The sequence below is a fragment of the Ixodes scapularis genome, unplaced genomic scaffold (genome assembly GCF_016920785.2).
Source record: "Ixodes scapularis isolate PalLabHiFi unplaced genomic scaffold, ASM1692078v2 PGA_scaffold3__209_contigs__length_174095766, whole genome shotgun sequence".
NCBI lineage: Eukaryota > Metazoa > Arthropoda > Arachnida > Ixodida > Ixodidae > Ixodes > Ixodes scapularis.
Genome location: NW_024609868.1, coordinates 146,391,402 through 146,410,486, shown reverse-complemented (window position 1 = coordinate 146,410,486; position 19,085 = coordinate 146,391,402). Strand labels below are relative to the sequence as shown.

At 46.4% G+C, this 19,085-nt stretch overlaps 1 protein-coding gene and 1 long non-coding RNA gene across 3 annotated transcripts; both read right to left on the bottom strand.

Moving 5' to 3' along the window:
- Positions 1-383: 383 nt before the first annotated feature.
- Positions 384-18,162, bottom strand: LOC121837306. The gene is made up of 3 exons (XM_042292907.1): positions 18,158-18,162; positions 13,818-14,258; positions 384-1,437 (listed from the first exon to the last, which is right to left on the bottom strand). Exons 1-3 carry the CDS (start codon positions 18,160-18,162, stop codon positions 642-644), a joined length of 1,242 nt encoding a protein of 413 aa, XP_042148841.1. The 3' UTR covers positions 384-641.
- Positions 2,614-11,754, bottom strand: LOC120841425. 2 transcript variants are annotated; one of them, XR_006078160.1, is made up of 4 exons: positions 11,703-11,754; positions 8,038-8,192; positions 5,084-5,227; positions 2,614-2,665 (listed from the first exon to the last, which is right to left on the bottom strand). It is a non-coding gene; the product is annotated as an uncharacterized LOC120841425 (long non-coding RNA). The 2 variants fall into 2 exon arrangements; XR_006078159.1 differs by lacking the exon at positions 2,614-2,665 and having other exon boundaries at positions 5,018-5,245.
- Positions 18,163-19,085: the final 923 nt, after the last annotated feature.

The following is a 19,085-nucleotide window of genomic DNA, read 5'->3' as shown; positions in this document are numbered from 1 at the left end:
TCGCTAATGCCCGGCACAACCAGGGTAGAACGGACGAGGTGAGGCTGATTGGTTAGTAATAAATCTAAAATATTATTTCCACGTGTTGGTTCTATCACCATTTGTCGGAGTGCAAAAAGATTTGTCAAATTCGCCATTTCTTGATTCAATCGCCCTGCAGTTGCGATAGCTCTACCCTGCTCGCTCCAGACCATATTTGGCAGATTAAAGTCCCCTCCGATAACGACACAATCCGTTCGCACTGCTTCTGTCATTGCTATTAACTGGGTCATCGCGTCGACCGGAGAATCAGGTGGTCGATAAAAGCTGCATGCTGTAAGTATCTTGTTATTGGAAAATATTAATTGGCAAAAAATGGCCTCACAGGCTCCAGTACCAACATAAACTTCACTAGAATAAATGCTATTCTCTACCAAAATAAACACACCACCACCATGAGCATTTCTATCTTTTCTATAGCATGTGTAACCATCAGGAAAGACTTCATTATCACCGATGTCTGCCTCTAACCAGGATTCTGTACCAAGAATCACAGAGGGTTTTACCAAATCTACAAGTGCAGAAAATTCATGAATTTTATTCTTAATACTGCGACAATTTATTACAAGAAAAGAAAGATTTACTCCATTAGGCTGACGCAGTCATCTGTGCGGTACGACTTGATTTGTCTCGTCATCATAGACATACTTTGTGCCATTCAGTAGCAACGTGTCATATCTAAGGTTCACTTTGTCGCCATCCTTTCTTCGTGACTTGGCAAAGTCCCATAATCGTTTCCTTGTCGTTCGCACCACCTGGGAGAAATCCTCAGAAATACTAAATGGAGTTCCCTTCAATTTCCGTGCATTTCTCAAAATTAACTCTTTTTCTTTGAACGAGGTGAACTTGGCTATCAGTGGACGGTTTTTGCCCAACCTGTGAGCCCGTTCCATTACCACAGCCGGTAGGCCCAACCTTGATTCACAGATCTCTGAAATTCGTTTCTCTGAGACGGCATCTGATTCGCGAGCTTCTGCGTCAGGGACACCATAGAAGATTAAGTTGCAGCGTCGGCTTCGGTTCTCGAGATCATCTACCCTTGCCATCAATGCCCCAAACTCACGCCTTTGGTTCTCGCATTCAGTTTTGCACTCTTTAATAGCAGTATGCAGTTGGTCAAGTCTATTTAGCTTGGATTCTAATGACGTCATCCGGTTGACCAGATCATCAATGGCAACCTTATTCTCAACCTGTGTGGTCTCGATAGAGGCAAGCTTCACTTGTATGGTCGCTTGGCGATCCAAGAGCTGCTGCAATTGTTCCGCCGTAGTGGGACCCGGGTTAAGCTCTATGTCCCCACACAAGAGGAGTAACAGAAAATAGAAAGCGAAACGCCGTAGCAGACGAAAGCAACGTCGCGACCGACGTTCAGGCTCCGAATATCTTGATAAGCAAGCACCCAGGCAGCACAAAAATATTGGACCAATAACGGACAAATATCGGTCAAAGGTTTAGGAAATAACGGTCCAATAATGATTTGCACCCCGGCTCCAGATCGGTCCAATAACTTGAACCGATAACGGGGAAAGTTTTGAGACCGATATCGCCAACCATTTTGTGACCGATGTCGTCAACCGTTTTTCGACCCTCTTTCGAAACCGTTTTACAGCCGTCTTTCAAAATGTTTTGTGGCCGTTATCGTTGAACCATTTTGGGATTTAAATGTCTTCTTGAAATACGTAAGAATGCGAATGACGTACCACGACATCAAATGTGAAAGTCTTTATTTTCAATGAAAACGGATGCTTCATTTTAGAGGGAATCGGAGATGTCTGACCATCTTCGACTTGGACAAGGGGTATGGGAGCACTGCAAAAAACTTTCACTCAATTTTATGGGTAAAAGTTCCGGGTTCCATAGTACCGGCAAGATTTCCCGTAATCTAGAAACTGGAGTCTGTAAAAATAAGGCACATAATTTCGTAAAATGACGGAATGTCTGTAGCTCACTACGGAGGGCTATCCGTAGGAATTATGAAAGCTGTCGGCACTAAATAATGAAGCACTATACCTTTTGGCCTTAGATAAGGCCAAAGTAACGAGCCATCCGTACCACCCGCACCTCCGATACATCAGGCGACTCCCCTGGAAGGGCTATACCTTTGCCAGGGGTGTCACCTGACGTATCGGAGGTGCAGGATTGGTGCGGATGGCTCATAGCTATGGGCTTCAAGAAGACGGAAAGGTCTAGTGCTCCGTTATTTAGTGCAAACAGCTTCCATGTTCAAGCAAGCCGAAGTCACATGAAACTTTTGAGGTATGGATTGGTATGGAGAGTTTATAGGCTCTGTCATTCAATATACTAACCTGTATAATTTTTTTATCCTTACACAAAACAACAAGAGTTCAACAAGAAAAAGAGCACACAACCTCTACAACTCATTGCCAGGATTTTGTTTGTGTGAGATCAGCTGTTCGTAGAGATGACAGCTGAACAAACGAACCAATTAAGAACTTTTGCCACAATGCCTATATTGGAAGAAGGCATGCCTTGCTTTAAGTTGGGAGAAATTTTACATTACAGTTGTCCTTGCACTCGCCATCTAGATGCCCCTCCTTGCTTGTGCTTATAGTTGTCCTTCAATTGGAGACCTCTTCGATATCTTCATGGTGCATATAAGAGCAGCCTGAAATAAAGAGCAGAAGAGGATTCGAAATCAATACACAATCACAACAAGCTGTATATGACATACATGGTTAACATCAGCAAGCAACGTGTTTACTACCTAGCCCAGCTCCCCACCTTTCTACTGCACATGATATATAAAACAAAACCCCAACACAACAAGTGCTTGAGAAATAAAACTAGCAAATTAAAATTTGCATAACCATTCAGTGATATTAAGCACAATCAAGTGAGCCATATCTCCTTTAGAGTATACAGTAGGCTCACGATAATTCAAACTCTGAGATTTAATACGTCTGGTTAAGTCAAACAAATTTCAAAACTTGGGCTGTCCCGCTACGTTTTCAATGTATTCATCAGCCGCTTAATTTGAACGACGTTTTCGTGTAATTCATACTTTTTGTTCTCGCGGCCCCGTTGAGCTCACTTCTTTCCGAGCACCGGTGCACTGCGAAGAAGCAGCACCTGTGAAGCTTGCTTTCACAGGCTTTGTTTTCCTGCGGTGCACTGGTGCTCAGTAAAAAGCACACTCTACAGGGCTAAAGCAGAGCAGAGCCGTACATATAGATCTTGGTACATGAAAGGAGCAAGCAGAGCCAAGGCCTGCATCAAACGCAGATAGAGGGTTCGACAATCTCTCTTGGCCAACCAGAAGTTGAAAATAATCCCCTAGCTATGGTAGCGAGAAACGGTTTTGATAAGTGCATTGGAGTTAAATGTAGTAACTCTCCATGGTTGAAAGTATGGTGCATGCACTGTTTCGATTATGGTTATGCAAGTAGATGTAGGAAACTAATGTTCCGCTTGATTTCTGTTTTGCTCAAATGGAGTCTGATCGCTTCGACGCCTGGTGTACGGAATACGTCAATCGTTCAGCAGGTTGCGCACGTTTTTGATATTTTCTATATCTTCCACCGTGATTTTGCATGACCACGATCAAAACATCACTGCACCCCAGTCACCGAGAGTTACTCCGACGAGCTCATTAATTTTGTTTCTCACAACCACTGCCAGGATATTATGCGCGGCTGCTGGTTGGCAACATACGAATTTGTGAAAATGCTCTGGAACATGCCCAGCCCACCTTAAGCGAAAGGCGCCTCCTCATTTGCCTTCTATACATCCAAATGAATGGTTAAACTATCTCTATATACGTCTCTGAAGCAGAGGACACATGAGCGGCAAAAACGGGCGCCGCGCGGCAGTTTCCATATCAATTTGCAAGGATGCTGTGATGTGGCGGCATGGCTTTATATCGCAGTGTTCACGCAAGTTGCTACAGAAACTGCAGCACAATGCCCGTTTCCATTACTCATGGGTCCCTGCTTAACAGTCCCTAATAGACAACTTTTTTCTGGTCGAACAAACTTAATTTTGTTTTAAGGTGTCATGTGCTGTCTAAACAGTCCCTGATAAACAACATTTTTGAGGGTTGAATAAACTTGTGTCATAAATTTTACCAATGTTTCATGAATGGCATACCAGCTTATGATTAATGGGCCTGTGCAGAGGAAATCATGAAATATCTGTTTTGTATGTGTAGCCATCCATATAGAAAATCATAATTTATCTTGTAACATATTTAGATGAACTTCTGATAATTTGAGCTTTTGATAATTCATGCAAAATTCGTGGCTTCCTTGAGTTTGAAATAATGAGAGTCTACTGTATGTCACATTCAAATTAACGGTTTAGCTGCTTGGACTTAATTGTATCTGAACCTTTTCCTTTGGCAGTGCATTAAATGTAAAATAGTACAGCAATGTATAGGCTCTAGTTTGTGCACAGGCACAGGCTTGTGCAAATAAGTCAAACTAGCATTAAAGGGAGCTTGAAGCACTTTGTAAGAAATCTGAGTTAGGAGCAGACTTACATAGCATTTTGGCTCGTTAATTCAGTAATCGCACTAAACTTGGGCAAAAGACATTGTAAACTGCATTTATTTTGAATATGTGCAGCAATTATAGCAGAGCATGCACTGAGCCTTTCTTCCACATGTAACCTGTCCAAAGCTTTGTGACATCATCGTTGGCATCCCCAAGTCAGCCTATTGGCAAGCAAGGGTTGTCGGACCCTGCTAATGACGTCACTTTTGGTAGTCTTTATCTCCGTTCTTTCGCTCTGCTTTGCTCGGTGTGCCGCAATGAGCGGGGCAACGCCGACATTTTAATTAACGACTACGACGCTGCTACTAGCAAGATTAACAGAAAACTTTGACTTGACTTGGGATCTCTTTGGCTGGGTCTTTGGTGGCTCATGGACTGGGAAGCGCAGTTTGTGGACAAGCGTCCCAGCGTGTCCCTACTTGGCCACATGTGCCGCTTAGCATATCCAGTTCAATTCTAGCATCCAAACATGGTATCCTGGCAACAGCAGTTAGACCAAGGCGTAATTCAAAGGTAGTCTAGATTGTGTTTACCGTTTATAAATGTCCAGGCATGCCTGTCAATTAGCCCATCCAAAGGCTTTCGGAGATGGTCACGAGAGCCAGTAGGTTGTCTTGGGCAGCTCACTGTCAGCCACTCTGTCCCTCTGTGCACAGTGCCACCTTCATGAGCTCCCACTGAAGAAAAGAAACAATCTGAAAATTGTAATGACTGCAATGAGAAACAATCAGAACATCCCAGCAGCAGATGCTACAGCATGGTGTCTGGAATGCACCTCTGCATTCTAGCATTCTATACCACCCACTCATTAAAGGTGGTCTCTAAGCGACAGCATTAAATGATGCCACAGTAGCCGGCATGTCCTGCTGTCGGATGAGACAACCCTGGCGGTTGGTTGACAACTTGTGGCAAAAAATATGAGCTAAAGGCAAACGTCATTGCTCTCGCAACATCCAAAATCCTGGCTGCTAAAGCTTCTGTGGACTGTCAAGCTGAGGGATATTCTCTTCCCCGCAGCAGAAACTACCTCAATAGCCATGATGTTCACAGCCTGTAAAAAAGTCCCATGGAAAGTCCATTCGGGAGCAAATGGGTAGCTCTAGAGACAACCTGTCGCACTATGAAACCATTCCACAAATCTGCCATAAGCAGCACTGCCATAAGCAGCACTGCCATAAGCAGCAGCACTTCATTTAGAGTACAGAAGTTTGTGTTTTTCATACATTTCGAGATTAAATTGTATCTCTGGATTCTCCCAAGACTCTATAGTTTCGAAGCAGAGATTTACATTGACAAGCTGGCTGAGTTCCTGAGTAGGAAGGTTTATGTGTCACACCACACGTATCTTTTGCTGACATTCAGACAAAGAAAGGCTGAATATCCCTGATCGATGGTGATTAGGGTGGAAATCTTCAGGCTTTTGCAATCGTTAACTTCCTCAACATTACCATTTTTCCAGTCCATAGACACCCTGCACGAGGTTGAGTTGGGTACCAATGGTCATTAACAACTGCATGAGTGACCTGCACACATATCTGGTAACTACTGGGTGTATCAAGGAGTGGCCAGGCTCTTTAAATTGACCGGAAAATTCGGTTTCTTAACCTATCGCGCTATGACTTCTGCAGCGCTGCCCACAGATGGTGCACTTTTTGTAAAATTTGCAAAGAGCAAACTTACCTGAGGAAAAAGTAAAGAGAGAAAAAGGCTTAGCTCCTATGGAAATGCGGCGAAGGCAAAGGTTTTCGAACAATACGGCACCATTTCGCACCGGAGACAAGAGATGGCGCAAGCGGCCACAATGCCAACTGCGCCAACGAACGAGCTTACGGCACCGAAAGCTGGCCTCTTTAGCAGACAATCTTTTCAACTCAAAAGTAGAGTGCATTCCGCAGGCGGCGACAGTCGCAGAAACAAAAACAGGCGCGGTAACAACAAGGAACTGCAAAGCAGATGACATCGGTACTCCGAAAAAAACAGCCAAAATATCCCAACAAACCACTTTTCTAATCGATTATGTGACCATTCAATATGTTTTATCAGTAAGGATAATAAAATAATGCATTGGCAACTGATATCAGAAAAGCTTGTGCCACTTTTGAGTCGAAAAGATTGTCTGCTAAAGACACCAGCTTTCGGCGCCGTATGCTCGTACGTTGGCGCAGTTGGCGTCGTGACCCCTTGCGCCATCTTTTGTCTCTCTAGTGAAATGGCGCCATATTGTTTGAAGACCTTTGGCTTCTTCGCATTTTCATAGGAGCTAAGCCTTTTTCTTTCTTTACTTTTTTCTCAGGTAAGTTCGCTCTTTGCAAATTTTACAAAAAAAAATGCACCATCCCTGAGCAACGCTGCACAAAGTCGTAGTGCGATAGGTTAAGAAAACGAATTTTGCAGTCGATTTAAAGAGCCTGGCCCCTCCTTGATACACCCAATATACAACAGCCCAATTCATCCTACAGGTCAAAGTGTTGGCTTACGTCCAAAAATATGGAACGTTGGCAGGTACCTATAGTCGGTGACAGGTCAAGAATGAAGTAAAAGCTCCTCCCACCTCTTTCCCCTTTAGCAGAGCAAACGCTGGAAAGGAGGGCGCCTCCTCTCCAGGGTTCAGTCTGCTATAGTGGAAAAAGGTGGGAGCAGCTTCCACTTCCTTATTGACCTGTCACCGACTATAGAATGTGAGCAACCGATGTGGCTTTCAACTTATTCTGGGCTCACTTTTGTTTTTGAATGTATTTACCTGTGTGCCTGCATTTCTTTTTTTTTTTTTTTGTACATATGCACGGGCGTATTTCTACCTTCACGACTGACTACATACCTCCCCTCCCCTCACCCCCCCTGCAATAATGCCTTCGGGCAGTGCAGGGTAACCCGAAAGTAAAGAGATGTGAATGTGCCTGCCATGCTCGGCAATCCCAATTCAACTCCCTCAACTGCAATCCTCGTACAAAAAAGATGCACTCTAGCAACTGCATGGTTGACATGCCAAAACCCAAACTCAAACCGAGACCAAAAGAAGTTCAGAACTACGTGGTGCGCTAACACGGAGCCATTTGCACCTGCCTGCCCCCCCCCCCCCTAGCTTTCTTTTTATTGCCACAGAAAGTGGTGTACAAGAAAAGATGGGTTGCTCTTTTGTTCTAACTCGGAAGAGCAAATTGAAGGCTTTAGTAACAGCCAATGCTAATCCAACACTTTTCAGAATGCTTCTTTGTAAAAAAAAAAAAAAAAAAGGTCACGCTTTGTTTTTTTGTGTTTGCATAATTAACTAGCTCCGCAAATGCAGCTATTCGTAATTCCATGCACAGACCAAGCAAGGGACCATGAACACTTACCAACTATCGTACCTACCAAGGGCTCAACCCCCAGCTCTCTATGATTATCTCCAATTTAGAGTGGGCGTTTGTAATGTTGTTTGTTTTGAAAATCAAAATGTGAGATAAATCCAGCAGGGCGCTGTGGAAGCAGTGCAAGGGCCCTGTTTCACCTTTTACAAAGCATCCTGTCTCCAATGGCAGTAGAGGAACGGGGGGAGGGCTGATGCGCCTGCAGGCCCTTGCCGTGTTGATAGCTGCCATCCGGACTGGCAGCTCATCGGCAGCTTCTAGTCACCTGCAGTTTTTTCGTCATCATACAGACTTCCTGCAACATCATGAATAAGACTCAGACTGACATTCTGGAACAAAAAAGAAACCGGAACTCGCTTCACGGATCAACAAAAGAACAAGTGCAACATGACGCTTCTCTTGTCGTCGACAGTGCAAAGACCATGACGACACCACCATTAAACTCAACCAAATAAGAAAGATTAACTTCTGCATGAAGTAATTGTATTAAGAACAGTGTGCATATGGAGCTTAGATACCTACCGGTCCCTTAAAAGATCCAGGGAACTTCAAAACAAATTAAACACCACCTAGAAATAGCACAGCTCGCTTGATAGGCACATGCACAGCAATCAACAAGCCTTTTGACGTGATCTGTATTGCTGAGATAGAAATCAAGAATCAACACCGGAGATGTTGTCAAAATACTTTGGGGTAGTACAATGCGCAAGTTTATCCTGAAGTTACTGTTGATTACATTCACCTAAGGTGTTAAAGCTGGTTCACACTGTTGCAGCCGACTATGACCCAAGTTGAACAAAACAGGGTTTTAAGTTGCTTACGAATAGCATTGCTGCTGCGCAGCACGATCATAAGCTGTCACAAGTGGCTTGAAGACTGGTTTTGTGAGACTCAGTCGTAGCGGGTAGCAACAGTGTGGACCAGCCTTTTAGACTAAAATTGTACCCAGCACTGGGTTTTGGACATGGTTCCAAAAATGCTTTAAGAGACTCCCGTCAATTTTAACAGAACCTCAAGTATTTAAAAGTTGAAGTAGGAAGCCTTCACATTCAAAGCTGGATCTCCTTGATTTGAATGTGTCTCCACTGTACAAGCGAGAGCGCCTGGCAGGTGTGGGAGTTGGCTTGTGGCTGTCCCTATTCGCACACCGAGTGTGGATAGTGGTGGATTCTAATCCGCACTCCGAGTGTGAATAATTTTGGATTCTTATCCGCACTCCCAGTGCGGATTTTGTTGGATTCTTATCCGCACTCAAAGTGTGTGAGTAGATTCTAGTGGGAGTGCGGATTGCGTGCGGAGGCGCGGACACTGTACGGGGGTACTAGGAGATTAAGGTACGAAGGCGTTGGCACGAAGCCGTTGAGTGTGTTGGATTTTATTTATCTGCACTTCGCGTGTGGTGCGATTTTGTCCCGCTATGAACAGAGTGGTTTAGAAGTTCTCAGCTTTGTGTTGTGAATGACACTGGCTTTGAGCCTCGACGAGTCTATAAAAATATTGGTGGTTCTGGTTTCAGAATTATAATAATTTCAAGCAAATGTTTTTGCTTCTATTAAAACAAAATTAATTAGCATTGGGTGGTGCACTTCAGATTAAACGGTACTCACGCCACGGGGATCGGACACAGGCAATCCATGTATGTGTATGTGTTTGTCGCAGGGGGAGGGAGGGGTTAGGGGAAAGGGGTGGGTATCTTGTACCCACTCCAAAACTTAGAGAATCCCAAACACGTCACCCCACCCCCACCCCCCCCCCCAAACAAAAAAGGAAAGAAAAGAAAAAAAGTTCTGGCGATAATTTTTTTGGTAGGGTTAAATATTTTTATTGACGAAAGAAAAAAAAAAAAACAGAAACTAGAGCAGCGTGCAATTTCTGACGTGTATTGTCTTGTGCTTAGGTGATGGGGGCAGTGGCATAGGAAAAGGGGGGGGGGGGGGGAGGGGCCGCAGGAAAATCAGTCATTTCCAGTAAACAATATTATTAAAAAAAAGAACCCCCCTTTCCTATGCCACTGCCCCCATGACCTCAGCACAAGACTATACACGTCTTCTGAAGATTTTCAACACTAATAGATGAGGGAATGCTTGAAAGGTCCCTGGCATGGGCGTACCAACCGGGGGGGCAAGGAATGTGTTTTGCAGCCCCCCCCCCCCCCCCCTTAAACAGTCGCCACTGGGCAGGGCAAACACTGGCCGGCGGCGCCGAAGTGGTATCCCTTCGGCGCCGCTCGCCGAAGGGATACCACTTCGGCGAGCTTCGGTATCCCACATCCCCGGCTCGGGGGGGGGGGGGGGGGGGGGTGTCGTTTTTCCCCTCACTCAAAAACAAGTTGGTATGCCACTGGTCCCCAGCCATTTGTTACTGTAGATTTTTCTTTTTTTTTAATAGAATGATGTGCACGTTTGTAAGTAGACGATAGATGTCATGGCTGTTTTGGGTGCGGCAGCAGCGGAAGTTTTGAACATCTGTGTGTGTGTGCGTGGGGGGGGGGGGGGGGGGGAAAGCAATTGCATCTTGAAAATTGTTTGCTTGCCGCACCCCTTCCCCCTCCTACATTACTGCCCCACCAGCTAAGCACCACAGAATGTTAATGTGCTGACCATGGCAAAGCTTCCGTTTTCGGAGTGCGAAAAGGGACAGACGTGTGAGTTTTCATTGCGAGCTGTCCACTATACAAGCGAGAGCACCTGCCAGGCGTGCGATTTTTACACTGCAACTTTCTTGAGCATTTTAATCAAATCGTATAACCTATATCTTGTAAACCCTGATATGGGAAACACTAAAAAAACGAACGAACATCTCAGGGTTTACAAGATGTCGATTAATTACCAGCTCGCCTACACTCTATCACTGCTTACATATAACCTCTTTCCTCAGCCATGTAAAGTATGTGTGCACCCCCGGGTTCTAGAAGTCACGAATGCGACCAGGGTAAACTAAGACGCCATTAAGCCAAACAATAATAATCTTCATTAGCTACAGTAGTAGTACTCTGGGTGGCTCGCAAGGCTAGACATATATGCAGGGCCCGTAAGGGAGAAAACAACGGAAGTGACGAGCTTAACAGGGTCCTGTCAACACTTTTAAGCAACACTAGGCCCGCGCGCCTGAACACCGACGACACGCAGAGCAGGCCGGCGCGGGGAACACGCCGTACGCGAGCGCTACGACGACGCCCAGCTTGGAGCGTGTTCTAACAACCCGCTGAAACCCGCTAAACGCCAGCACCCCAACCGCGCCATCCCGCTGGACGCAGCTCAAAAAGCCAGCGCGCGCTGACCAAGATACGCTGTCGCAAGCGTGAGAAGGGACGAGACGAGACGTCAAAGTAAAAACCATCCAATTCTTCACGCGTGTCGCCGTCCCGAACACATTCAAGGCGTTCGTTCTAAGATCCGTGTCCAAGCGTTTGACAGCACAGCTCAGTTTTAGCGCGCCTGGCACTTACAGCGTGTCCGAAGGGCTCGCCGATAGCAACGCGAACTTTCGAAACAATCTGATCAGCGTCTCTGCAGTGCTCCGGTATCGCAGAACATTCACGGGATTCTCGAGATAGCGGCTTGCATTTACGCAAGGCTTGAACGAACAGCCTCCACAAGCGATAGCGATCGTTTCCCGAAGGCAGCCAGCATCCCTCAGAACTGCGACGCAACACGAAATCGCGGAGACCGCTCAAGCGTCGAAAAAGTTAAATATCATCCGAATTACGGTGGCAACGTAAACTACGGTGCTCGGAAGATCATCCAGCACATGTAGATGATACTTTTCGGGCATGCATCATGAATATGAAATCGAGAAAACTTACCTAAACAATCATTTGACCCACGCACGTTGAAGGTTCAAACAGGCCCTTGTCTGCACGGACGGGACGGAAAAGAATCCAGACTCCAGAAGCTGCTTGTGGCTTTGGATTAGACTTTGAATTGGCTGTGGCTCTGGATCGGACAAGTATATGACTGCGGCATATAGTTTCGGTTTCGACCCAACTCTACTGCAGTCGCAGTTTATATTTCGGTGGCCGGTGTCGCTAGCGTGGCCAGCCATTACTGGAGTTATCTTGTTCTCTACGCAGTTTGAAGTCAATTTTTTGGGCGAGCAGACATAATGTCCCAGCTTCCTCTCCTGCTATACGTTCCATGATAACCTTTGTTTGCTGACTGAAATCTACGTCAACTTATGTGCAAAAAAGAAAAAAAAAAAGGAACAGGGTGTTCGACATCTTAATTTAACTTGACTTTTTTTTTATATGTGAGGATATGCAATATCTTAATTAATTAGTGGGTGTTTGTTTTGAGTTTTTATGCTTTGCTTAAAAATTATTTGTATTTCCATTTTTTTTTTTTTTGTCTGAAGCTTTGGTCGAGTTGCGGGGCTCAGTAACAGCGGGTTATTTTGAGATTTTCATACACCAGTGACGTAGGTAGAGGGGAGGCGGGGGGAGCTGTCAGGGGGGAGCCCTCTTCCTCCTGCCTCTTTTTCATCCTTGTCCCTCCTCCTCCTCCCTCCTCCCCCTTCTCCTCCTCCTCCCTCTCGCTTGGTGCATTGTGGGAGACGTCCCATAATGCAACACGCGCGGCACCGCGGTGCATCATGGCACGTTTCCCATAATGCACCGCGCGGTTACGCCGACGGCGACGCGTCACGCCGACGCGTTACGGCTACCGTTACGGTCACAGTCGGCGTAACGCTTTTTCGTTACGCGACGCAAAGGCGTGACGAAAAAGCGTTACGCGACGCTGACGTGTCACGAAAAAGCGCTACGCCGACGCATCATGAAAAAGCGTTATGCCGACGCGTTACACGATGCCGAAGTGTCACAAACAAGCGTTACGCCGACGCGTCACGAAAAAGTGTTACGCGACGCCGAGGCGTCACGAAGAAGCATCACGCCGACGCGTCACGAAAAAGCGTTATGCGGACGCCTTACGCGACGCCAAGGTGTTACGAAAAAGCGTTACGCGACGCCGAGGCCGAGGCGTCCCAAAAAAACGTTATGACGATGCGTTCCACGACGCCTCGGCGTCAGCGTAACGCTTTTTCGTGATGCCTCGGCGTCGCGTAACGCGTAAGCGTAACGCTTTTTCGTGACGCCTCGGCGTCGCGTAACGCGTATGCGTAACGCTTTTTAGTGACGCGTCGGCGTCGCGTAACGCTTTTTAGTGACGCGTCGGCGTCGCGTAACACTTTTTCGTGACGCGTCGCGTAACGCGTCGGCGTCGCGTAACACTTTTTCGTGACGCGTTGCGTAACACGTCGGTTTAACGCCTTTTTGTGGCGCGTCACGAAAATGTGTTACGCCGACGCTTTACTGCTACGCCGACGGCAACGCCGCTCAAGCCAGAAACGGACGCCTAAGAGCAGCACTCGAAGATGAAAGAAACATCAATCAATTCAGGTTGTAAAGTCTGGTGGTTAAGGTTTTATAGGCAAAAATGCTTATGTGTCTAAATATTCCTAGTACATATGGAAGAATCCCGGCGATGTTGCCGCGACTTGGCTGGTGCAGTGCCGTCAGTCGGTGGTTGCAAAACAGAGCCCGATATAGAACTTCATATATTTTCAGCAATATATTTTGGAAGCTGGCAGAAACGGCAAATGTTGCCGTCATGTGGCCGTCATGTAGCCGGGATGCAGCAATATCTTTTGGAAGCTGGCAGAAACGGCCAATGTTGCCGTCATGTAGCCGGGATGCAGCGATATCTTTTGTAACCTGGCAGAAACGGCCAATGTTGCCGTCATGTAGCCGGGATGCCGCAATATTGGTTGGACGCTGGCAGAAACGGCCAATGTAGCCGTCATGTAGCCAGTTTAGTGCCGGCATCATGAATGCTGGCTCTAGACTGGTCAAGCTGGGCCCATATGGGGCCACCTTAACCATGCTGAGACCAATGTCGGCACAATATCTTGTGCTGCCTGGGCAAACAGTGTTTGGGGTGGAACCGGCAAAACATAAACTGAGAAAAGAGGAGAGAGTTCTGCATCACTAACCTGAGAAAGTAGTAAAATCAACGTGAAGGGCACCGCCGTAGCCATGCCGGTTCCACGCCCCACTGGAGTACTGCAGACCAACGCCTTTTGTAGCTGGTTTATGGGAAGATAACTTTCCCACTGTTCGTAGACCGGGACGATACACTCGCCGAAATCAGACGCATTGCATATCATCCAGTCCGCATCGTCACGGGGAAGGTCGGTTCCCTCGCTGGTCTTGATTTCGTTGATACCGTTGATAATCCGAGGCGCAAAGAGACTGCAAGTTTCACATCCGTCGAAGCACTGCCGTTGGCCAGAGAAACCGCTGACCTGCGAAAGCAGTAAAATCAACGTGAAGGGCACCGCCGTAGCCATGCCGGTTCCACGCCCCCTTTTGTAGGCGCCCGTTTCCGGCTTGAGCGGCGTCGCCGTCGCCGTCGGCGTAACCAAGGTCAACCCAATGTCACCCCAAGGTGACGTGACCCCCCGGAGGTCACGTGACTCCCCCCCGAGGTCACGTGACCCCCCGAAGTCACGTGACTCCCCTGAGGTCACGTGACCCCCGAGGTCACGTGAACCCCCCAAGATAGCGTGACCCCCCCGCCGAGGTCACGTGACCTCCCCGATGACGTCATCGTCACAGATGACGTCACCGGCATCCGCATCGTCATCGTCATCATCACTGATGACGTCATTGGCACGCGCATCGTCATCGTCATCATCACTGATGACGTCATCAGTGACGTCACTGATGTCGTCACCGGCATCCGCATCCTCATCGTCATCATCACAGATGACGTCACAGATGACGTCACTGAAATCCGCATTGTCATCGTCATCATCACTGGTGACGTCATCAGTGACGTCACTAATAACGTCATCGTTATCCGCATCGTCATCGTCACAGATGATGTCATCAGTGACGTCACTAATAACATCATCGGCATTGTCATCGTCATGTCCCCAAGGTCACGTGACCCCCCTCCGTTCAGTTGAACCCCCCAAGTACCCTTCCCTCCTCCTCCTCAAGAGCTGCGCTCTAATTCGGCGTTACAGGGAGTTGTAAACGGCTTTCACTTTTTATGTCGCCTTCTTTATCCTATAGGGTGACGAATAGAGGTATCACATCTGTTTTAGGAACTATGTATCCGTTCTCGTAGCACAGGTCAGAATCCGGTCTGCGCCAGGAACTTCCCGTGAAACCAGTCTCTGCATAGGAGGTCAACTCCCCGAGGGGCGAAAATGGCCGGTCTCGAATGCGAGAATCCGCCGGCTCCGGGTAACTCATCTGCGTCCTTGGAAACTTTCCGGAGTCCCCGGAAACTTGACGGGACGCCAGCTTGCTCACGCCAGGACATGGTATTGGCATCCCGATGCCGATATCACGGAGATTTAGCGGTACTGGCCGGGTTCTGGCAGTTGGGACGATCCATTTTCGCCCTGTGGGGCGTTGGCGGTCCTGGACCGAAGATATCACAGCGGCAGGCTTGGACCACCCCGTCCCTACACCGATGTATTGTGCTTCTTAGACAGTGTATGCTTAAAATGCTTTATCAGATCCCAGTCATCGAGCCCACAGATGTATTCGATAATCTACGTTTTGTCGTACATTTGACCATAAGCCAACTATATTTTGGCCTTGAGTCTTCGTTTGAGAACCACTGCATCTGCACTAAACTGACTCGTCAGATGCACATCTCCTGAAAAGTTTTCAATTTAAGAAACATAATGTATCCCCACTCATTCTACAAAAGGAATGTTTTTCAGTGCAAGAAACGTACGAGGGCTATTGCCAACTTTACACTGACCAAGCCATGACTTTAGAGTATGTAGACTGCTGTTTATTCAAGTGTTTTCATCCATGTGACTGACTTAAATGGTGTCGGCAGCAGTTTTACTTCCGAGCTATGCAGCGTACTGTCAACACTTATATAAGCGGGGTGTTTTTTTTTACTGCACCATATAACTATATAAAGGGGCTTTTACAAAGTGTTTATATGACTCGGCGGACATAAGATGTGAATATAGTAACCACGATTATCATACTAAATAGCTGAAATTCGTTAATGAACTCTTTAATGACTGTACGTTTGGAAGTTTGTACTACAAACGCTGGGGCGGTCATATGCCAAGATCGTTCCATTTTGTAGAATTTACGTAACCAGCCAAATTCCAACATATTTTTCCACATAATTTGCACTTTTATCCGGCTACTGAAGCAAAGTATGTCTATAGTTCCCTCTTTCGCGGGTTTGCCGGTGTGGGTGAAAGAAAGGTCAGATGTGGTATATAATTTGGAAGCAAATATCTCGGAACACGGGCTGGTTACGCGAAGTTTACGAAATAAAACAATCATGGCATACGACCGCCCCAAATTTGTAATATAAACATGTATTTCTATTACAGTAATTTAAAACATTTAAAAAAATTTTTACTTAAAGGATCAGAAAATAGTGATGGTAATTGTCCGGTTTATTGTCGTTCGTGCCATATAAATATGCAGTAAATATCGCATACATAAAATTTACCCTCTTTCATTTAAAAAAAAAAAAAAAACTGAAAATTGGTGCAACTAGAAAGAAAATAAACCGGTATAATGCAGAGTAAAATGGCGAAAGCTATTCTTTCTGTAGACTCGCAGAGTGTTATTACTGCAGCATGTTAAGTTATACCAACCAAAAATAAGCTGACCCAACTTGTAAGTACCAAATTTGAACACGGGTTTAGGGATAAAAAAGGCATTAGTTTTTTTGTTTTTTTTTGGATTTTGAGTTATGTGGAAATTGCAGGCAATGAGACTGCGGATAGACTGGCTGCCTCCTAGCATAAGCTTCTATTATCAAACGCCAGCATACGGTACCAGCACTTACGAGGAGCGTTCATAAGGTTTGAAATATCGGCACAAAAAAAATAAAAAAAAACAAAAACAAAACATACATTAACATGAGCGCGAGTCCCTCTAGTTTCCTCACAGTATAAACAACGCATGATATAATAGCTGTGAACACCGCTAGGGAGTCTAAACAAAAATGTCGCCGCCCGTCAGTGCCAGGCACATGTAGTGATTCGTTTTCTTTTTATTTGAAGGGAAGCAATGCCAAGGATATTGATTCCAATCTTGGAGCGTTGTTCGGGAACATCACCTCAGTTTATGACACTTTGGTTAAATGGCGAAGAGGCTTTCAGTGTGCGAAATAAGAGGAAAGTATTTCAAGCACGGCAACCAAGTGATTGCTTAAGTGGAAAGATTCCTCAACACTCAAAACGAGGAATTCTAAAACAATGGCCTCCGGCATGCGGTCCATCGCGGGAAGAAGTGGGTAACTTCTGGTGGCGAACATGTAGAGAAAGTCTCAACTCCTACTCGAGTTTGATCGCTGAATGTGTATTTTTTCGTGACAATAATACGAACTTTATGAACGCCCCTCGTAAATGCCCATAAAACTTGATTTTTTAGAACAAGGGCAGTTTGATTGAGATTAGGCCGAATATAACAAGCTTCATGTCATGAAGCCAGGAGACGGTGCCTGGGAGACATGATGAAGAGGCTCCTTCGTGTTTGCAGTTCTGTCTTCTGCTACACAGTAGGCGTAAGCATATTCGGGAATAGGCCGCTTAAGAGCGCGAGAAACCTGCGGGAGGTCCTGCGCCGGATGTCCGATACCGTAGGCAAGCCGAACGAGGAGTGCGCCTTGGACGCATCTGAACTATCTTTACTACAGGGCATCGTGTCAGTGGTTATGACATCGCATCACCCAAAGTCAAGATCGAAGCAGTTGTCGATGCAGCTGCCCATTCCGAGGCCCCCATCACACGCTTCTTTTCAGGCCTTAAATATTATGACAGGTTAGTCCTACATGTGCTTGGGGAGGTGGAACCTATGCGTTGACTTATTCTGAAATATGTGCGCTCAAGCTGGGACTCCACCGCAGAAACAAGTTTTGCCAGAGTGAAGCGACCTATCACCACCCGCCATGTACAGCGTATTTTTGACCCTGCACTTTCTGTCGTCATTACACCGACGCCTTTCCTATGGTCTGGGCGGCGCTCATCAGCAGCTTGATGGCTCACACACTCGAACCACCGCGTTCTCATCGCGGACGCTCACCGCAGGCTACAGGAAGTACTCGGCTGGAGGACGCGAGGCGCTGACCTGTCTGTGAGCCGGTGAACGTTGATATATGTACCTCTTTGAAGGCCCTTTACTCTGCGGACTCATGAGCAGGCCTTTCTTGCCTTGCTCCTTTGGGGAGAACATGGGACACGTCTTCTTTGCACTTCACGACGTACTCCATGGTGGATTCTTGTGTTCTCGCTTCCCCGATGGCATTGCCGAATGCCGCGGGTCGGAACACTTGGTCGCATTCGCCGCGAGCTACAACGTCTTCGCGAGGAGTGTGAGTGGGTGTTAATGGAGGGTGGCACTATATGGAGGCCGCTCTCTTCCCAGGGGAGCGTCTTCCTTTAGTCTACTAGGATGTAGCTCACGACCGACAGGCGAGTAATTTTCCCCTTTATTCCAGCTTGTGTTTGTCGGCGACTCTGGCGCCTCCTCTGCGCCTTGCTGCCCTTTCTTTCTTCAGAACTTCGGCCTGGCAGGTCAGACCTTCTTACATTGCCGAAACAGGGGCAGTTTAGTTGGGGACACATTTAGAAGGTTATTTTACTTTATGCCCCTGTACTCCGTCCTTACTGTGGTACATTTATCTTTCCCTCATATATCTGAGAAAGTAAGAAAAGGTAGCGATATTATGCGCTGACAAAGGGATTTATCCAACCTACTAGCGCTAATGTAGACCTAAACATTGTCTATTTTGTATCAAATAAGTGGGCCCGCTCTATTAGGTTTGACGTATCCTTTTAGATATCCGCCGCTGTTGAGATAACCTTATTGTTACTTCATCGGAACCTCTGTTAGTAGTGATAATTTCTCATAATTTCACGGCAAACATGGAGCCATGAATACTCTTGCTGTCGTGGATCCTGTTTTTTTTTCTTATTTCCCCATAGGAGGAGCGTTCTGATATCGCCATTTATGATTGAGCAATTCAACTTAAGATGAGAACGATTAATGATACTCTTTTGAGAAAGCGAGTGACGTAATATGTGTAGCCGCATTATTATTTTTGAATACGTACCCAGAAATATTTGTTCTTGGGAAAACTTCTTTGTTCTCATTGCTTGACGCGAACCCACCACCTCGGTCATGTGAGTTTGG